Source organism: Felis catus, chromosome D2, assembly GCF_018350175.1.
Source record: "Felis catus isolate Fca126 chromosome D2, F.catus_Fca126_mat1.0, whole genome shotgun sequence".
NCBI classification, from domain to species: domain Eukaryota; kingdom Metazoa; phylum Chordata; class Mammalia; order Carnivora; family Felidae; genus Felis; species Felis catus.
This window is the reverse complement of record NC_058378.1, coordinates 8,641,015-8,660,000: the sequence shown is the minus strand read 5'-3', so window position 1 is coordinate 8,660,000 and position 18,986 is coordinate 8,641,015. Positions and strand designations below refer to the sequence as shown.

The window sequence follows — 18,986 nt, the reverse complement described above, 5'->3', positions numbered from 1 at the left end:
CTCTCTCGGAGACTCTGGGACCGGGGAGGTTCTGGTCCCGCCCGCAGGGCGCCCTGACTTCTTGCGCTGGTGGCCGCTGCGCGCGCCCGGGGACTCCGCGGTTCCCAGCGACAGGTTACTCTGCTGCCGCGCGGCGCGTTAGACCAACGGGAGGCGTGCAGACGGAAAGGACCCGACATACAGAAGCTACGTCGCTTTAAAACGTGTTTTTTTTTTTTTAAAGATACAATGATACTTCGCCTCTTGATGAAAGCACGCAGACGCAATTCTATGTATGCATTTAAAAAATGCAGATAATTCTGCACTGATTGCAAAGGCGCTCTTTATCGTGGTGACGGAAATAGTCCTTATCTCGTCCGGGGGTCACGACGACACGGAGGAATTAAGTGGTATGGTGTGTAAATTGTTGATCAGTTGAAAAAAAAAATCGGCACATAAATGTGCACGCATGCGAAAAGTTATTCAGGAGCACTGCGCACCGCGCACGTAAGGGGGCCGAGCGGCGGGAGACGCGCGTCCCGGCCGCTAAAGCGCGGCTCGGCGCAGCTCTTTCTGCGGAGGGCTCGGCGCGGCGGGAAGAGCGGGCGCGAGGGCGGGCGCGAGGGCGGCTGACGTCACCGGGGGCGGGGCCGCGGCCGCCGAGAAAAGGCGGCGGGCGGCGCGAGCCGTCGCAGCTGCCGGGCACGGCCTCGCCATGAGCGGCCGCAACGCGTCCGACGAGCTCCGCGTCCTGTGTAGCCCCGGCCCGCTGTTCCTGCAGCCGCTCTGGGACGGCCTGCGGGCCCGGGAGGCGCTCCTGCAGTCGCCCTACTTCCCGGCCGTCTTCTCCATCGGCACCTACCTGGGCTGCTGCCTGCCCTTCGTGCTGCTGGACGCGCTGTGCCCCTGGGTGCCCGCGCTGCGGCGCTACAAGATCCACCCGGACTTCGCGCCGTCGGCGCGGCAGCTGCTGCCCTGCCTGGCGCAGACCCTCTACCAGCACGCCGTGTTCGTGTTCCCCGTGACGCTGCTGGACTGGGCCCGCGGCCCGGCCCCAGTGCCCCCCGAAGCCCCCGAGCTGCTGCAGCTGGCGCGCCACGTCGGCTGCTGCCTGCTGCTCTTCGACGCCGAGTTCTTCGCGTGGCACGTGCTGCACCACCGGGTGCCCTGGCTGTACCGCACGTTCCACAAGGTGCACCACCAGAACGCGGCGTCGTTCGCGCTGGCCACGCAGTACATGAGCGTCTGGGAGCTGTTTTCCCTGGGCTTCTTCCACCTGCTGAACGTCACGCTGCTCGAGTGCCACCCGCTCACCGTGCTGGTTTTCCACGTGCTCAACATCTGGCTGTCGGTGGAGGACCACTCGGGCTACGACTTCCCCTGGTCCACGCACAGACTCGTGCCCTTCGGCTGCTACGGCGGCGTGGAGCACCACGACCTGCACCACTCGCAGTTCAACTGCAACTTCGCCCCCTACTTCACGCACTGGGACAAGCTGCTGGGGACCTTCCGGTCCCCGCACGCCAAGTGAGGCGCGCGCCCCCCGGCGGGCGCGGCGGGGCGGGTGCCCCTCGCACCCGGGACTGCTGGGCGCTTCGCACTCGAGTCAGGACAGACACACCCGAGCCTTTGTGTTGTTCTGTTTTTGTAAGTAATTTATTACCTGATGGAGATTTGTGGGTAAAATCTGATGTATTTTCACAGCCTGACCAAGTAATTTATATCGTTTTTGCGTATTGAGGATTGTACTCGGAGTCTAATTCTAGCTCACTTCAGTAGCGTTGATTCCTGGATATGTATATATGATATATGTATATCACTGGTGTATTTAAATCATCTCTAAAACGTTTGCTTGTAGGACAAGGACTTTCTTATTTTTCAAAGTGTCACAGAAATAGGCTGAAAGAACATATTTTTATGGAAAATGTGAACAGTGAAACATTCCTGCTGGACAGTGATCACAGTTATTGTACTTAACCCCAATTTTTTCACATAACTGTATATTTATATTGAATGAAATGTTATTTGTGCTTTAAAAGTGAAAAAAAAAAACCCAACCTAAATCAGACAAATACTGGATGCTGTTTTTCTGGCATTTTGACCGATAAATACTAAAATTGGAAGAGGGGGCTGGGGCAGGAGGTGTCCTTCAGAGTCTGCATCAGCCATAGAACGAGAGGAATCTGGTGGGGGGTATTTTGGGGGGGATTGCAGGAGAGACAGTGGGGAGAAGGGGTCAGTCTGTTTTGCTCTAGTAACTTCACAGCGCGGGGGGGGGCACTATTGTTCTGGATGCTTTTCAGTTTTTCAACTGATTTCTACATAACAAGCAAATCAAAGAATTACCTTCTAAAGTTTTAGAGAGATTAACACTGTTCGACCATTTGATTATTTGGAGGAGAGTGGTGCTGGGCGGGTGTGCCTTGCTTTGCAAAACTAGTGAGTGAGGTGTGTGCATTAGAAGGGTGCAAAGATACAGAAAGAGATTCTGAGAAGCCCTCCTCTTCAGGAAGCCATCTGGTGTAAATGGCCACCACACACATAGCGTCTGAAATTGGGGATTTTTGCATACTCCCTTTCCTTAAGTAAAGACCTGCATGCAGATCGCATATCCCTTTCTCAAAGAGAGGAAAAGGGAAATTTGGCCCCAGGTCCCTGGTTCCTCAACTGTAAAGGGAGGTGGCGTTCCAGATGTTCTCACAGATTACCGTGAGATCACAGTGACAGTAAATGTCCCTGTTACTGGCCACACACCTGTTACCCATCACATACCCGAATTGGTTTCACGTTATCTGTGGAACAGAGTTAAATAGGGTCAAATAAAACACCAAGGCAATTTAGACTGAAAGGTCTAAAGAGTGGCAACTTTGTATGTAGTTCCAGGCTCATTATGTATGCACCAAGCTGTCTCCTTTAAAAGTGAAACGTTCTTCTCAAGACCCGGCATCCATAGCCTGCCGGATGAGACCTCCTGAGAAGTAGGTTCAGGCTCTCCCAATCTTTGGCAAGATGTAATCAGAATGCCCGGATGTTCTGCTGATTTCCACCCCACTCCCAATACGTGCGCTCTTTTGGTTTCTTCACCAAAGCTACCTCCTCCTCTGTCCGCAGCAGAAGGTCCATGCCGGGTCTCAAAGATTATATTGATATATGAAATATATCGCCCCCGAACTGCCTGCGCATCTTGGATCAGGACAGTGTATCACAGCTCACCCAGAGGATTTTTTAAACGTCTCGTGTCGCCTCACCGTATAAGGGAATGTTGCATCTTGGGGAAACTTGTACCCACGGAAGTTATTTGGGTTTAGAGACACTTTCCCTAAATTGATGTTTTAATGCACTGGAAGGTGAAGTAGGGGAGCGGAGAGGATGAGCAGGTTTTCAGATAGTTTGAGAGCCTAATGATAATAATCCTAGTGAAGTCGTTCACATCTGCATGGCCTTTTCGCGCGTCTCCCCACTGGTTCCTTACACTCCGAGGGAGATAGGACGGTTGCTCTGATTATCGTGATTACTCCCACCCCGTATCGGGGATGGAGAACTGGTACCTCCATGGAGAACTGGTTCCCCACGGGGGAAGCGACGTACGCCCGATTATAAAGCACGAGGAGCTAGAGCCAGTCCTTGAACTCTGCTCTTCTGATGCCTGTGGTGCTCTCCACGGCTCCCGGGGAGACAGAAACCCTGCAACACCACCAGATGGTCTCTCTCTGCTATTCCTCCTCGGCCACCGCCTCTCGAGCAAAATTCCCCCGCCTGGTCCCCTGCTTTGGTTGGACATCCCTGGATTCAAAGCCAGGGAGAGTGGGCGAGGCCAGCCTAAACCGGACCTGAGTCAAGGGCTCTGTTTTCTGTACCCCCCACCACATATCAGCAAGAGCACACACAGGGCAGCAAGACTACCCTGAGGGGAGGCTTGACTCCAGGACTCACTAGCTGAGTGTTGGTGGACAGATCACTTGACCTGTCTTTGCCTTGGCTTCCTCATCCGTGAAATGTGGATCATCACAGAGCCTGCCTCACGGGGCTTCTGGGTTATCCCTGCGTGTGCAGGGGTAGGAGGGCTGGAGGTCACGGACCGTTGGTTTGCTGCCGGGGACGCTTCACTATGTGAGTGCTGAGACGGCCGGGCGGGGACAGGGATCTCCCGTCCACACACCTGAGCTCTCCCACCGCACAGGGGACCAAATCAAGCAAGCCCAGGTTTTGATCCCGCCTTTCCCTGGAAGCTGATTCTCTTGTCCTCCTTTGAAGGCTAAAAGACTTGGAAAGAGACAGAAGTCTGTGTTTGTCTGGTTCTACTTCCTTACCTCTGAGTCATGCAGCCCCCACCTCTTCCAGAAGCGTCCACACCCGGCTCCCTGCTCCCTTCCCAATGATCAAATCTAGTGACTTCTTCCTCTTGGGTTTTCATCTTTCCAGCATTTTTTTTCTTTTCACAGGGTATTTGTTTTTGCTAACCCGCCTCTTCTTAGAATGATTTTAGTGAGGTTTCTCCAAACTGCTTTCCTTCCTAATTCTCTAGCTTCCTTCAGGGGGCCCACACTTTTCTCAGCTGGGAGGCAAGCCCCCAGGTGATGCTCTTCTTGTTGGAAAGTATCTGTTCTGCCTGCGACGAATGTCCTTCGTGCCAGCTTCTTCTGCACTCTCCAAATCTCTGCTCTCTTTGCATTCTGAAACACACACACAACATCTAATAACTGCATGTGCATATACACACTATGTGTATGGCCATACACAGACCATAGGTCCGCCCACTATTATATGTCCACAGGCACGCATTTGCACACATACAACACACCCCATATGAATATACACATACACACACAGACTCATATACATGTATGCACGGACATATGCATTACATATGCACATTATACACACACACACACACAGTAGAGGTATGTACTCCCTCCTTTCTCCCTACACACACACACACACACACACACACACACACACACACACTATATACATGTTTCCATTTCTGTCTTGCTTACCATTTATTTTTGCCCCTAGTACTATTCTCCTCCTTGATATGTACCGGTTCGGTGTTGCATGAATCCTGGAAGCAGTAGACACAGCTTTGCCGTTAGCCCTGTCTTCCTTCCTCCATTCCATCCCTCACTAGTCCGTCCCGGCTTCCTCACTAAGGTCATGCTCACGACTCATAATCTCTGTCCTACGACAGGTCACAGTCTGCTGAGAGAGACAATCGGGCCAGGAAATGCATCCAGTGTGATGCAGTCCGTGCCCCGATGGTGGGAAAATGGATTGGGGCGTCAAGAGAACCCAAGGGAAGGGGGGCTCATTGGAGCAACAGAAACCACGAAGGATTTGTAGGCGTTTGCCAGGCAGGGCGAAGGGCATACCTGTCAGAAGCGACAGCCGTGCAGAGCAGAGAGGAGTGGAGAAACTTGGCGTGCTTGAAACGAGGAGGGAGGCGCAGAGCACCGTGAGAACGAGGAAGGAATGTCCTGCCCCTTGACAGGCCGGAGGACCTGTTAGCTCCCCTGCCTGTGCGCAGGGGTTTGGGGAGACGTGTGCAAAATGGCTTCAAAGCCCGTGTTAGGGCTTGCTGTTATTTGTTGGTTTGTGATGAGTGCGTGGATGAATGCACTCAGCACTGGGCTTGGAAATGACATTCTGAGAAGCTTAGGTTGAGTTCTCCAGGCACCTATCCCTCAGGGTGAGGGGAGGGCTCCCCAGATCTTAAGCAAAGGAGTGATGTGATCAGACCTGGCGGAAGGAGGTAACTGGCGGCAGAGAAGGGTGTGGGGGTTCCACCTAGGGGGCCGCTGGGTTCCAATCCTGGCTCTCTGGCTTAGGAGGAACTCTGTGAGCTTCAACAAGTTCCTCCATCGAAGACTCAGTTTCCTCGCCTGTAAGAAGAGGGTGGTAGTACCTGCCTTTAGAATTATGGTGAGCAGGGCACCTGGGGGGCACGGCCGGTGAAGTGTCCGACTCTTGGTTTTGGCTCAGGTCCTGATCCCACAGTTCGTGAGTTCGAGTCCCCCGTTGGGCTCCGTGCTGGTGGTGTGGAGCCTGCTTGGGATTCTCTCTCTCTCTCCCTCTCTCGGTGCCCTTCCCACATGCACTGTCTCTCTCTCTCTCTCAAAATAAATTAATTAATTAAAAAAAGAATTATGGGGAGCAGTAAGGAAGATGTTTAGAGAATTCAGCACTCTGCTTCCCATACAGCAAACGCTCTGTGAGTAATAGTCGCTCTCCTGTGACAAGTTACAAAAGCCTCAGGACTGCAGGCAAGATAGAATCAGCTTGCTCCCGAACAAGTGGGGATAAGGTGGAAAGGAAGAAATGGGTCTCTCTGTCGTCATAACAGCAACACAGGCTCGCGGAAAAATTTCGACCGCTAGAGAACAGTGCGAAGTAAAGAGTACCTTCCGCCCCCATTCGATGAACTGATTCCCACTGCAGATACAACCAGCGTCAACCCTTTTTTGGGTACCAGACCAGAAAGCCAGTCGTTCAGCGTTTCTCTCCTCTCCCTCTCCTTTGCAGCTAGGATTGCATTAAATGCATCAAGAGTTAAAAAAAGAAAAGAAAAAGTTAATGTGAACAGAAATTTTTAGATAAAAGCCCACGGGCCTTTCCTCCCTCTAAATATCTTTTGCTTATTTCCTTTTTCTGTACTGTTTGATCACGACTTACAACAAGAAGAGAAACTGAACTTGTCTGCCTTCCCCGCCGTCCGTGGAAGCCGTGCCTGGGGCGTGGCAGAAAGGGCAGGTCACGGTCACGGGAAGAGCGGGCTTCTCCTGCTCCCTGCGGCTGGGGGTCTCCCTGTCCCCTCTCTCTCATGCCCACACCCCTTTCCCATCCGGGGGAGATCACTCGGGTCCCCGTGGACATCAGTTTCCCTCTCTGTGAAATGGGTGGAGGTCGGGGTGGACGGGAAGGAGGTGGCTTCCGACTGGGGAGGTAGCCCGGGGTACGATGCTGAGGTAGGAGTGAGTGCTGTGTGCGCCGAGTGTGACACGGGATCGTGGGTGTGTTAGGAAGGCACTGAGGCGCTAAGGCTCCTGTCCCCCTCCTCTCCGCCATGGCGATACTGCCTCACAGATGCCCCCAACAGTCCTGCCTCCAGGGCCCGTGCCAGCGTCCCTTCCTTGAATTGTCTCCTCCGCGCGCCCTGGCCCTGCCTGTCTGCTAAGTGTCAGGAGAGCACAGGAGGGGAGGGAGCTCCGGAGACACCAGAGAGAGAGGGAGAGAGAGAGAGAGGGAGAGAGAGGAGATCGGAAGCGGAGTTTGCAGAAGGAGCCGAACGCAGGTGCCGCCAGAAGTGGTGTCGCTCTCAGATGCTCCAGGAGAGGGCCCTGCCTGCTTTCCGTGCCCAGGACGACCCCCAGCCACGAGCTGCAGCCAGCCACATAAGTAGCATGAGGCAGGGCAGGGCTATTGAAAGAAGAAACTTGGGGCGGGTTGGACACTAAGTGGAGAAAAGCCACCCCCTCCTCGGCTCTTTGAGTTCCAGTTAAACGGACAAGAGTGGCTCATCGTGGCCGTGGGTTTGATCTGCCTGAGACCCAAGAGCCGAGGGAAGACGGCTGTCGAGCTGACACTGTCGAGCTAGGTTCTCCGAATGCTAAGGCTGAGACACCACTATTCAGTTCCCCTATTTTAGGAAGAAGAAAACTGAGGCTCAGAGATGGGAAGTGATTTTTCCTGGGTCACACGGCTGGGCTAGAACTGAGGATCCGGGCTCCCCCTGCCTCCCTGCTGATTCCCTTCCACCCCCTGGGGCCTCAGAGCCGTTGCAGACTGCCTCGTGCCTGGTTGCAGAAACATGGTCATTTGAAATTTTTTAAAATTTAATTTTAATTTTTTTCATGTTTATTATTTTTGAAAGAGAGAGAGAGAGCAAGAGAGAGAGAGAGACAGACAGACAGAATCAGAAGCAGGCTCCAGGCCCTGAGCTGTGAGCACAGAGGGAGACACGGAATCTGAAGCAGGATCTAGGCTCTGAGCTGTGGGCACAGGGCCTGATGTGGGGCTCGAACTCACGAACTGAGAGATCATGACCTGAACCGAAGTCAGAGGTTTAACCAACTGAGCCACCCAGGGGCCCCTAAGTTTTATTTTATATATATATATATAATATATAATATATATAATATATATATTTATATAATATAATATAATAATATATATTATATATATATATATATATATATAGAGAGAGAGAGAGAGAGAGAGAGAGGGAGAGAGAGGAGGGGCAGAGGGAGAGAGAGTCTTAAGCAGGCTCTATGCTCAGCATGGAGCCCAACGCTGGGCTTGAGCCCCTGACTGTGGGGTCATGACCTGAGCCAAAACTCAAGAGTCAGACGCTCAGCCAACTGAGCACTCCCAGAAATGTGGTTATAAGACTGCCTTGAAATTGTTGCAATCCATATTCTTTGTTAATCATTTGCATAAACACAACCTTAACAGCTCTGATTTTTAGCAACTTGAGTGAAGAGCTTATTCCACACTTGGTTAAGATTGATCCTGCCACAGGGGTGCCTGGGTGGCGCAGTCGGTTAAGCGTCCGGCTTCAGCCAGGTCACGATCTCGCGGTCCGTGAGTTCGAGCCCCGCATCAGGCTCTGGGCTGATGGCTCAGAGCCTGGAGCCTGTTTCCGATTCTGTGTCTCCCTCTCTCTCTGCCCCTCCCCCGTTCATGCTCTGTCTCTCTCGGTCCCAAAAATAAATAAACGTTGAAAAAAAAATTAAAAAAAAAAAAAGATTGATCCTGCCACATACTGTTGTGGGTAATTGATGGAAACTTTTATTGTATTCCCATGAACTCGGAAAATCTCTGTTTACAGAGTGATTAAGAAAGCATCCATATAACAGAATACAGTCAACTCAGCAATTGACGGGAAAGGGAACGCTTTGTACATGCAACAACAAGGAAGGGTCTGAAAATAATTATGATAAGTAAGGGAAGCCAGACAAAAAAAGTGTGTGCGCTACGGTTCGATTTATGTGAAATAGTGTGTCCACTAAATGATTCTGCTGACATAAAGCTCCAGGAAATGCAAGTGAGTCATGAGTCCACTGTGACAGAAGGTAGGGACACGTTCACTGTCTTGATTGCAGTTCTATCTTGATTGTAGTTTTCATATGTCAAAATTTATCAAACTGTGTGATTTAAACATGTTTAGTTGATTGTAGATCAACTATACTGAATAATGATGAGGATGATGACAATGATGGTTAATCATTTATGAATTTTAGCTTTGAAGCCAATTTGCCATGAAAAAAAATATGGTGGGGGTCTTCATGATAACATCGTAAACACACACACACACATACACACAGAGTCTAAGATCTATCCTTTGCCCATCTGTACTCCTGACCTATCAGAAGGAAAAAGACCCATGTGAGAGCCTACAAAATCCAGACCCCTTTCTCTGAGGACCTCCTCCCCACCCCCACATACACACAGACAGGGTAGGCTCCTGCAGCCACGTTGTGCTATACGATCCCACTGTTGTGGCCACAGCGTTGTGGACCTGGGTTGGAAATCTGTTCCACAGAGGAATAAATAGCCCATCTCCCAGGAATTCAGGTTCTGTAAACAAGGGAGTGGACACGACCATGTGGAGGCTACCGTCTTGTGCCATGTGAACGTCGATACAACAGAAACTCGTCTGCAGATCAAAGGAAGGATGGGCAGATTTTCAGGGAGGAGGGATGAGCCACACATCCCTGGAAAGAGTGTGAAAACAAGGAGAGTAAAGGGAGAAGGCAGCTGCTCTCGTTCCTGAGGGATCTACAGGCTGGGCTCCGGGTATTAAGTCTGCCGTAGTTACTGCCTTTGTATGCTGTGACTTTCCATCAGATTTCTCTGCTTGGATGTTTAGATGCCATTCTGGTTCTTGCATGCAAAGAGCACCTTGGTTAAAACACAAGGGTTCTGTGATGTTCTTCTGCCTTGAGGGGGAAGGAGGAAATCCCTTTGGTGCAAACCAGCCTAGGAGTCGTGGGTGGTTGTCACCGATGGACGCAAATTGGTACATCCCAAGCGATGGCCAGAGGCTGTATGGATGGAATCACATAATGTGTGGCCTTTTTAAGTCTGGCTTCTTTCAAGTAAAATAATGTGTTCAAGGTTCATTCATGTTGTAGCATGCTACATCGGTACCTCTTCCTTTTTATTGTCAAATAATATTTCATTGTATGAATATACTACATTTTATCTATCCATTCATCAGTTGATGGGCATTTGGGCTGTTTCCACCATTTGGCTGCTATTGGGAACAGTGCTGCTCTGAACATTCATTAATTTTTTTTTTTTTGTGGGGACATATATTTTCATTGCTGTTGGGTATAACCAGGAGTGGAACTGCTGGGCCATATGGTAACTATGTTTAACACTATTGAGAAACCATTACACTGTTTTCAAAATAAATGCATCACTTCTCATTCCCACCAGAGATGATGCATGAGTGTCCAATTTCTTCACATCCTCCCAATATGTGTTGTTTTCATTTTTTAAACGTTTATTTATTTATTTTTGAGAGAGAGAGTGCATGAGCAAGGGAGAGGCAGAGAGAGAGAGAGAGAGAGAGAGAGAGAGAGAGAGAGAGAGAGAGAGAGAAGAATCCCAAGCAGCCTCCATGCTGTCAGCACAGAGCCTGATGCAGGGCTTGATCTCATGAAGTGTAAGATCAGGACCTGAGCCGAAATCAAGAGTCAGACGCTTAACTGACTGAGTGACCCAGGCGCCCCCCATTAAAAAAATTATAGCCATTCTCATGAGTGTAAGGTGGTCTTTCACTGTGGTTTGATTTGTGTTTCCTTAACGACTGATGATGTCAAGCATCTGCTCTTGTGCTTACTGGTTATTTGTATGCCTTCCTTGAAGAAATGCCTACTAAAGTCATTTGCTCCTTTAAAAATATTATTTTTGGGGCGCCTGGGTGGCTCAGTCGGTTAAGCATCCGACTTTGGCTCAGGTCACGATCTCACGGTCTGTGAGTTCGAGCCCCGCATTGGGCTCTGGGCTGATGACTCACAACCTGGAGCCTGCTTCGGATTCTGTGTCTCCCTCTCTCTCTGCCCCTCCCCCGTTCATGCTCTGTCTCTCTCTGTCTCAAAAATAAATAAAATAAACGTTAAACAATTTTTTTAAAATATTATTTTTGGTCTTTTGTTATTGACTTGAAAGAGTTCTTCGTATATTCTGCATACTAGACCCTTATCAGATATGTGATATATAAATATTTTCTTCCATTTTGTAGATTGTCTTTCTTTTTCCTCTTCAAGTTTGAGCTGCTCTAGTGAATTTTTTTATTTTAGTAGTTTAGTATTTGTGCTCTTTAAAGCCAGAATTTCTATTTGGTTCTGTTTACAATTTCTTTCTCTTAGAAATATAATGATAGTGTTCTCATGATCTCCTTTGATTCTTGATCTGTGTTTTTTATTTTTTTTTTTGTTTTGTTTTGTTTTTGTTTTTTTGTTTTTAGCTTTCAGAGCATATTTGAGACAGTTGATTTAAAGTCTTTGTCTACTGGGAGGCTGAGTGGCTCAGTTGGTTGAGCGTCCGATTTCAGCTTGGGTTATGATTCCACAGTTCGTGGGTTCGAGGCCCGCATCGAGCTCTGTGCTGACAGCTCGGAGCCTGGAGCCTGCTTCGGATCCTGTGTCTCCCTCTTTCTCTACCCCTTTCCTGCTTACGCTCTGCCTTGCAAAAATAAATAAACATTAAAAAAATGGTTTTTTTAAAGTCTTTGTCCACTAAGTCCACAACGTGTGCTTCCTTTGGGACAGTGTCTCTTAGTTGCTTTTCCCTCCTGCGAACAAGCCATACTTGACTGTTTCTTTCATGGCTTGTAGTTTTTGTGAAAAGCAGACATTTCACGTATTATGCCGTGGCAACTCTATAAACGATGCTTTTGCCCTTCGCAGGTTTCATTGTTCCTGCCGATTGTGCTTGTTGAGTTTGGGTGGTAAGTGACTTTTCCAGAGCCTGCATGCCTGGAACCAAAAAAATACCCCAGTCATTGCCAAGTGGACTCTCTATGTGTGTTTGGAGCACTTCCAACTTTCAGCCTGGCAGTTTACAGCTCTAAGTCTTCACCTTTATTTCCTGCCTGCCCAGAGCCTGAAGGTCGGTCAGAGGTGAATGCGTAGGGCCTTTTCAAGTCATTCTTGAGCATTCACAAGGCGTGGGCTGATGTATGACCTTTAGAGTCCCAGGAATATTTTGGAACTTTTCAGAGTCTTGATTCCCCAAAGCATCTTTCTTTTCCTACCAAGCTTTTGCTTAGTTGATCACCTGTTGAACTGCCGGCCATTGTCCTGAGCGGCTGTGACTGATACATTTCCCTGTAAATGTTATGGACAAATTCCACCCACTGGGAAGTTGGCTCAGCACTGGGGGAGCTCCAAATTTGACTTGATAAACGCAAGTATTGGGGGCCTATCCTCAAGGGATACACAAGACTGGTCAAAACAAACAACCGTGGTTCTCTGTGAGTCAAGTCCATTCTTCTTCTGCCTTGGACCTTGATCTGTACTGGGTACGTGGGCTGTTTCTTCAAGGCCACTGCTGAGCTCCGGAGGAGGAGTTGAGACTAAAGTAAGTTAAAATGATATAAACTCTCTGTTCTTATCAAGATTCAGTCATTTTTTTTTTTTCTTGGTTAAGCATTTTTCTGCTTCTTGCAAGCTTTTGGTTGCAAAAATAGTTTCTGATGGTTTTTCCCGTGCCTTATGGATGGATGGATACATTTTCATCGATGACGTCCACTTTGTACGTTTTGAATTCCTCTCTGGCCCAGGATGGGGTCCATCTTGGCAAATGTTTCGTGTGTGCTCACATTAGGCAGCTTGGGATACTCTAACAAAATACCATAGACTTTGTGGCTTCAATGACAGACATTTGTTTCTGGAGGCCAAGCAGTCCAAGATCAAGGGCCTGGTGGATTCAGCTCCTGATGAGGGCCCCCTTTCTGGCTTGCAGATGGCCACCTTCTTCTTATGTCTTCACATGGTAGAGAGAGAAGAAGCTCTGGTCTCTCTTCCTCTTCTTAGGGACATTAATCTCATCACGGGAGCCCACCCTCATGACCTCATTTAAACCCAATTAACTTGCAAAGGTCCTACCTCCAGAGACCAACACTTTGGGGGTTAGGGCTTCAACATAAAAATTGGGGGCTGTGTTTGGGGGGGGCGGCGCCAACATTCAGTCTATATTCTATTGGGTGGAGTGTCTGTAATGATCAACGACAGCAAGTTGATTAAAGTGCTATCCAAGACCCCTATATCTTTATTTTCCTTCTACTTGCTCTATTAATCATTAAAAATTGGTTTTGAGGTCTCTATAATTGCAGGTACATCTGTTTCTTCTTTTAGCTCTACCAGTTTTTGCCTTGTGTATCTTGAACTCTGTTACATGAGGCATAGAAACGTCTAGGATTGTTACGCACTCCTAATTTACTGAGCACCCACTGAGCCGCGATCTCAGTTTTAGAGAGAGAAAGAAAGCTCATGCACAAAGTGATGAGGAACCTTGCCCAAAGTTGTAGCCAGCAGGAGAAAAAAAGCCCAAGCACTTGGAGGCCAAAGTCCTCAGTTTCCACTGGTGTGTTAATTTAGGTGTGGAGGAGGGAGTCCGGCTTTGGGCAAGGCCAGGGGAAGGAATTGGAAGGTCCCTTGAAAACTCGGCCTTTTGTTGTGGTTGAACTGGTTCCAATTTTGGCACATCACACACGCCTATTATCAGATGCAAAGACAACACACACTTCCCGGCAAAATAGAAGTACTTAAGGTTGGAGCCAATTTTTAAATTCCACATTTCTGTTTTTCTCTCCTAGAAATGTGTGTGGCCTGAGAACTGGTCTCTCTCCTCTTGCCCCTGGGTTGCACGAAAGCAATCCCAAGGTGGCCGATGAGAAGAAAAGGAAGCATCTTAAATAGATGTTAGTGAGTTCATAAAACCCTCTGCCAAAGCAGCTCAGCGGCTAACCGTACTTTGCCGGTTCACCTTCCTTCAAGTGCTTCGCCTAAGCCTGTTTGTTTCTTGAGGAATCGCTCAGAGGTAGGGCGTCGACCTTTTAGTCAAAAGCAGGGATTTGAGTTTTGGCTTTTCTCTTCCTGACTTTGTTTCATTGGGAAAGTGACTTAAATCATCTATAAAATGGGTCTACTAATAGTGCCTAACAAAAAAGGCTACTTTTTAAATATTTGAGTTCTAATTTATTATTGGTTCTAAGTATATTATTTATTATTGTTACCATTCCTTATTATCTCCTTTTATTTTTTTTTGAGTATTTATTTTGTTGTTTTTCTTTTTTTTTCTATTCCTTTAAAATTTTTTGAAAAAATTTTATTTAAATCTAAGTTGGTTAACATATAGTGTAGTAATTGCTTCAGGAGTAGAATTCAGTGATTCCACACTTACAGAGAACACCCAGTGCTCATACCAACAAGTGCCTTTCTTAATGCCCATCCCCCCCACCCAACACCCTTCTAGCAACCTTCAGTTTGTTCTCTGTATTTAAGAGTCTCTTATTGTGTGCCTCTCTTTCTGTTTTTATCTTATTTTTTTCTTCCCTTCCCTTAAGTTCACCTGTTGTATTTCTTAAATTCCACATATGAATTAAATCATATGATATTTGTCTTTCTCTGACTTATTTCGCTTAGCATAATACACTTTACTTCCGTCCACATTGTTGCAAATGACAAGATTTCATTCTTTTTGATTGCTGAGTAATAATCCAGTGTGTGTGTGTGTGTGTGTGTGTGTGTGTGTGTGTGTGTATCACATCTTCTTTATCCATTTGTCAGTCAATAGACATTTGGGCTCTTTCTATAATTTGGCTATTGTTGATAATGCCGCTATAAACTTTGGGGCGCATGTGCCCCTTGGAATCAGCACTCTTGTATCCTTTGGATAAATACCTAGTAGTGCAATTGCTGGGCTCTAGGGTAGTTCTATTTTAAATTTTTTGAGGAACCTCCATACTGTTTTCCAGAGTGGCTGCACCAGTTTGCATTCCCACCAACACTGCAAAAGGGTTCCCCTTTCTCCACATTTTTGCCAACATCTGTTGTTTCCTGAGTTGCTATTTTTAGCCATTCTGACAGGTGTGAGGTGGTATCTCATTGCGGTTTTGGTTTGCATTTCCCTGATGATCAGTGGTGTTGAGCATCTTTTCATGTGTCTCTTAGCCATCTGGATGTCTGCTTTGGAAAAGTGTCTGTTCGTGTCTTTTGCCCATTGTTTTACTGGATTATTTGATAGTAATATGTAAAATACTACTTCAATATGAGGTATTATTCTAATTATCTCTATAAATAAAAGAAAACTGCTTCCTTCAGTGTCTGCTTGGCAGTGGGAGTCAATAGTGGTAATTGTCATTTCTAGGTCCTTCCGTGGATCAGGCACTTTTATCTACAAGTTCTCACATGGCCCTCATTTAACCCATCAACCTTGTAGGACCTTTTTCATTGCCACCTTTTTACAGAGGGGGAGATTGAGACTCTGAGAGGTTACATGACTTGCCCATAAGCATGCCCAAAGTGTATATGGAAACCAGGATACAAAGTCAATTTTGAGCCAAGTCTCTTTCTTCTACACACTTCCCCTCTACTCCATCCCTGCATGATGGAGGGGCTCTCCTGGGCATGCCGTGCCCAGCCATGCAGGTTGCACATCGAACAACTCCAGGGAGTGTCATTTTCAGAGGTATCCCTCAAACGGCGCCCCCTGGAGGTGTGCAGTGCATAGTCGCAGACACGCATGAGGAAGGTCTGGAGCAGTTAATGGGTCTTGTTCAGAGAGCAGAGAAGACTTTGCCACACCATCTTCAACCCCGTGCTCCTTGCAATTGTTCTTGGAGGGAACTTTCTATGCTTTTTAAATTCGGAGTAAATGACCTGAAGGGGCCTGACCACACTACATCTTACCATGTGGTGTGACTTTCTCAAGGTGATGGTGATGGTCATGCCTGCGTTCGTAGTATTCTTTGGGTACATACCTTCCACCTGTGCCTACACGCCTGCCACCATCCAAAAAGTTGCTGGGAAAGAATTGCCTCCCTGGATTTGGCGTATGATGCCAGAACATGGGCAAAAGTGACCCTCTTTTCTTTGAGATCATCTTGGAAGATTCCTCCAGGCGCTTGTTTTACTCAAACCACTAAAAGTCTTAGAGGCAGACTTCTGTGGAATCAACTCCCTCATGTTTTCATTCTAGAAAATGTGGCTTAGTGCTGCTAAGCCTTTGGCTGTGAGAAGTGCCTTTATTCATACTTGAGAGGAAATGTGAGTTTGGGGGTAAGTTAGAGGACATGAATAGCTTTCATTTGGGTGTGTTTCCCTTTTTCTCTAACCCAACTTCCTAGATGCTCTGGCAACCAAGCTTTGATAATGCCATTTGCCTGCAGAGGAGGTAGTAGAAACACTAATTTTCAGCGGATCTGAGCAAGGCCTGTGGTGTGGGCTGGGAATATTTCACGATTTTATTTAATTACCTCAGTAATCGTTACAAAAAGATGACTCCACTTCCCTTACAGGTATATAGGGTTTTATGGAACGCTTTCACGGTCAAGAGCTTCGATCTGTATCATGACCTTGTGAAGTTGGACGGATAGATAATTCTATGTCTTGCAAAAGAGAAATCTGGAATATGAGGCTAGAGATGTCCAGCATGATGTCCAAATTCACAAAGCAAATAAGAATTTGGACCATGCTTCAGCTTTCCTTCCCAGGATTCCCATGGCAATCACTGCATCTATTTGGAAGTCGTGGAGATTTAAATCCTTTGTTTCTTTTCTTTTTTTAATTTTTTTTTTAATTTTTTTTTCAACGTTTATTTATTTTTGGGACAGAGAGAGACAGAGCATGAACGGGGGAGGGGCAGAGAGAGAGGGAGACACAGAATTAGAAACAGGCTCCAGGCTCTGAGCCATCAGCCCAGAGCCTGACACGGGGCTCGAACTCACGGACCGCGAGATCGTGACCTGGCTGAAGTCGGACGCTTAACCGACTGCGCCACCCAGGCGCCCCTCTTTTTTTAATTTTAAAAAAATTTTTGAGAGAGAGAGTGTACGAGCACAAGTGGGGAGGGGCAGAGAGAGAGGGAGACACAGAATCCGAAGCAGAGAATCTGAAGCAGGCTCCGGGCTCTGAGCTGTCAGCACAGAGCCCGACTCAGAAGCTTGAACTCATGAACCTCGAGATCATGACTGAGCCGAAGTCGGAAGCTCAACCAACTGAGCCACCCAGGCGCCCCAATCCTTTGCTTTGTTTCCATTCCTAAGTGAAAAGATTCACCACGACAATGTGCGGAACATTCAAAACCTCCCCAAATGATTACAGTGATGTTAAGCTAAGTCCAGTGCGTATCCCAGAAGGATAAACCCATGTCTTTGTAAGCCACCTCATCCAGAACCAGCCCTTGCTGTGATTCCCTATCTCATCTACATGAGTCAGCATCAACACTAAGGGGCAGAACTCCAGCTGTCGTTTCTTAAGAACTGCTTTAACGAGAACTACCCCAAGACCAGGCAGGTGTTTGTAACCTGATGTGAGTTTGTGGCTCCTGTGACCCACAGGGAGGTAGAGCAAAACCAGCCCAGCCCGTCGATTGTCACTCAGCCAGATTGTGCTGCTCTGTTCATTCTCAGAGACTTGGCAATAACTTTATCCTTTCAGAAACCTGTGCTTACCCCCTGCTGAGTGTCCCCTCTCGTAATTCTGTCTTAAAATGTGGTCTCCGGGGGGGGGGGGGCACCAGTCCTTTGTATCCAGATGTGTATGTTGAGAGAACCATATGCATTGACGCACATTGTTAACTGATGACAAAGGGACCCTTCTTGTTCTCTTTCGACATCTGAGTTCTTGTGAGCAGCTGAACAAACTTAAGGGTAGGTTCTTGATGTGAAAAGCAAATATTATTTTCGAAAATAGGTATGTTGTTTTTAAAATTTTACTTAAACCCAAGTTAGTTAACGTATAGTGTAATAATGGTTTCAGGAGTCGAACCCGGTGATTCATCACTTACGTATGACACCCAGTGCTCCTCCCAACCGAGTGCCCTCCTTCATGCCCGTGCCCCACTTAGCCCATCCCCCACCCAACACCCCTCCAGCAACCCTCGGTTTCTTCACTGTATTTAAGAGTCTCTTATTGTATGCCTCCCTCTCTGTTTTTATCTTATGTTTTTCTCCCCCCCCCTTCATCTGTTGTGTTTCTTAAATTCCACATGTGGGTGAAATCATATGATATTTGTCTCTCTCTGACTTATTTTGCTTAGCATAATACATTCTAGTTCCATCCATATTGTTGCAAAAGGCAAGATTTTGTTCTTTTTGATCGCCAAGTACCATTCCATTGTGTGTGTGTGTGTGTGTGTGTGGTCAATCAATGGACATTTGGGCTCTTTCCATGGTTCGGTTATTGTTGATAGTGCTGCATTGGGGGTGCATGTGCCCATTTGAATCTGTATTGTTGTATCCTTTGGATAAATACCTATTAGTGCAATTTATCCTTTGGCTAAATACCTATTAGCAAATAGGGTAGCTCTAGTTTTAATATTTTGAGGAACCTCCCTACTGTTTTCCAGAGTTTGCTGCCCCAGCAGTGCAAAAGGATTCCCCTTTCTCCACATCCTCGCCAACATCTGTTGTTTTCTGAGTTGTTAATTTTAGCCGTTCTGACAGGTGTGAGGTGGTATCTCATTGTGGTTTTGACTTGTATTTCCCTGGTGATGAACGATGTTGAGCATCTTTTCATGTGTCTGTTAGCCATCTGGATGTCTTCTTTAGAAAATTTTCTGTTCATGCCTTTTGCCCATTTCTTCACTGGATTATTTGTTTTTTGAATGTTGAGTTCGATAAGTTCTTTATAGATTTTGGATACTAGCCCTTTATCTGATATGTCATTTGCAAATATCTTCTCCCATTCTGTCGGTTGCCTTTTAGTTTTGTTGATTGTTTCCTTTGCTGTGCGGAAGTTTTTATCTTGGTGAGGTCCCAATAGTTCATTTTTGATTTT

At 47.3% G+C, this 18,986-nt stretch overlaps 1 protein-coding gene across 1 annotated transcript; it reads left to right on the top strand.

The window, feature by feature from the left end:
* Positions 1–655: 655 nt before the first annotated feature.
* Positions 656–2,051, top strand: CH25H (cholesterol 25-hydroxylase). The gene has a single exon (XM_003993886.5). It carries the CDS (start codon positions 695–697, stop codon positions 1,508–1,510), a length of 816 nt encoding a protein of 271 aa, XP_003993935.3. The 5' UTR covers positions 656–694; the 3' UTR covers positions 1,511–2,051.
* Positions 2,052–18,986: the final 16,935 nt, after the last annotated feature.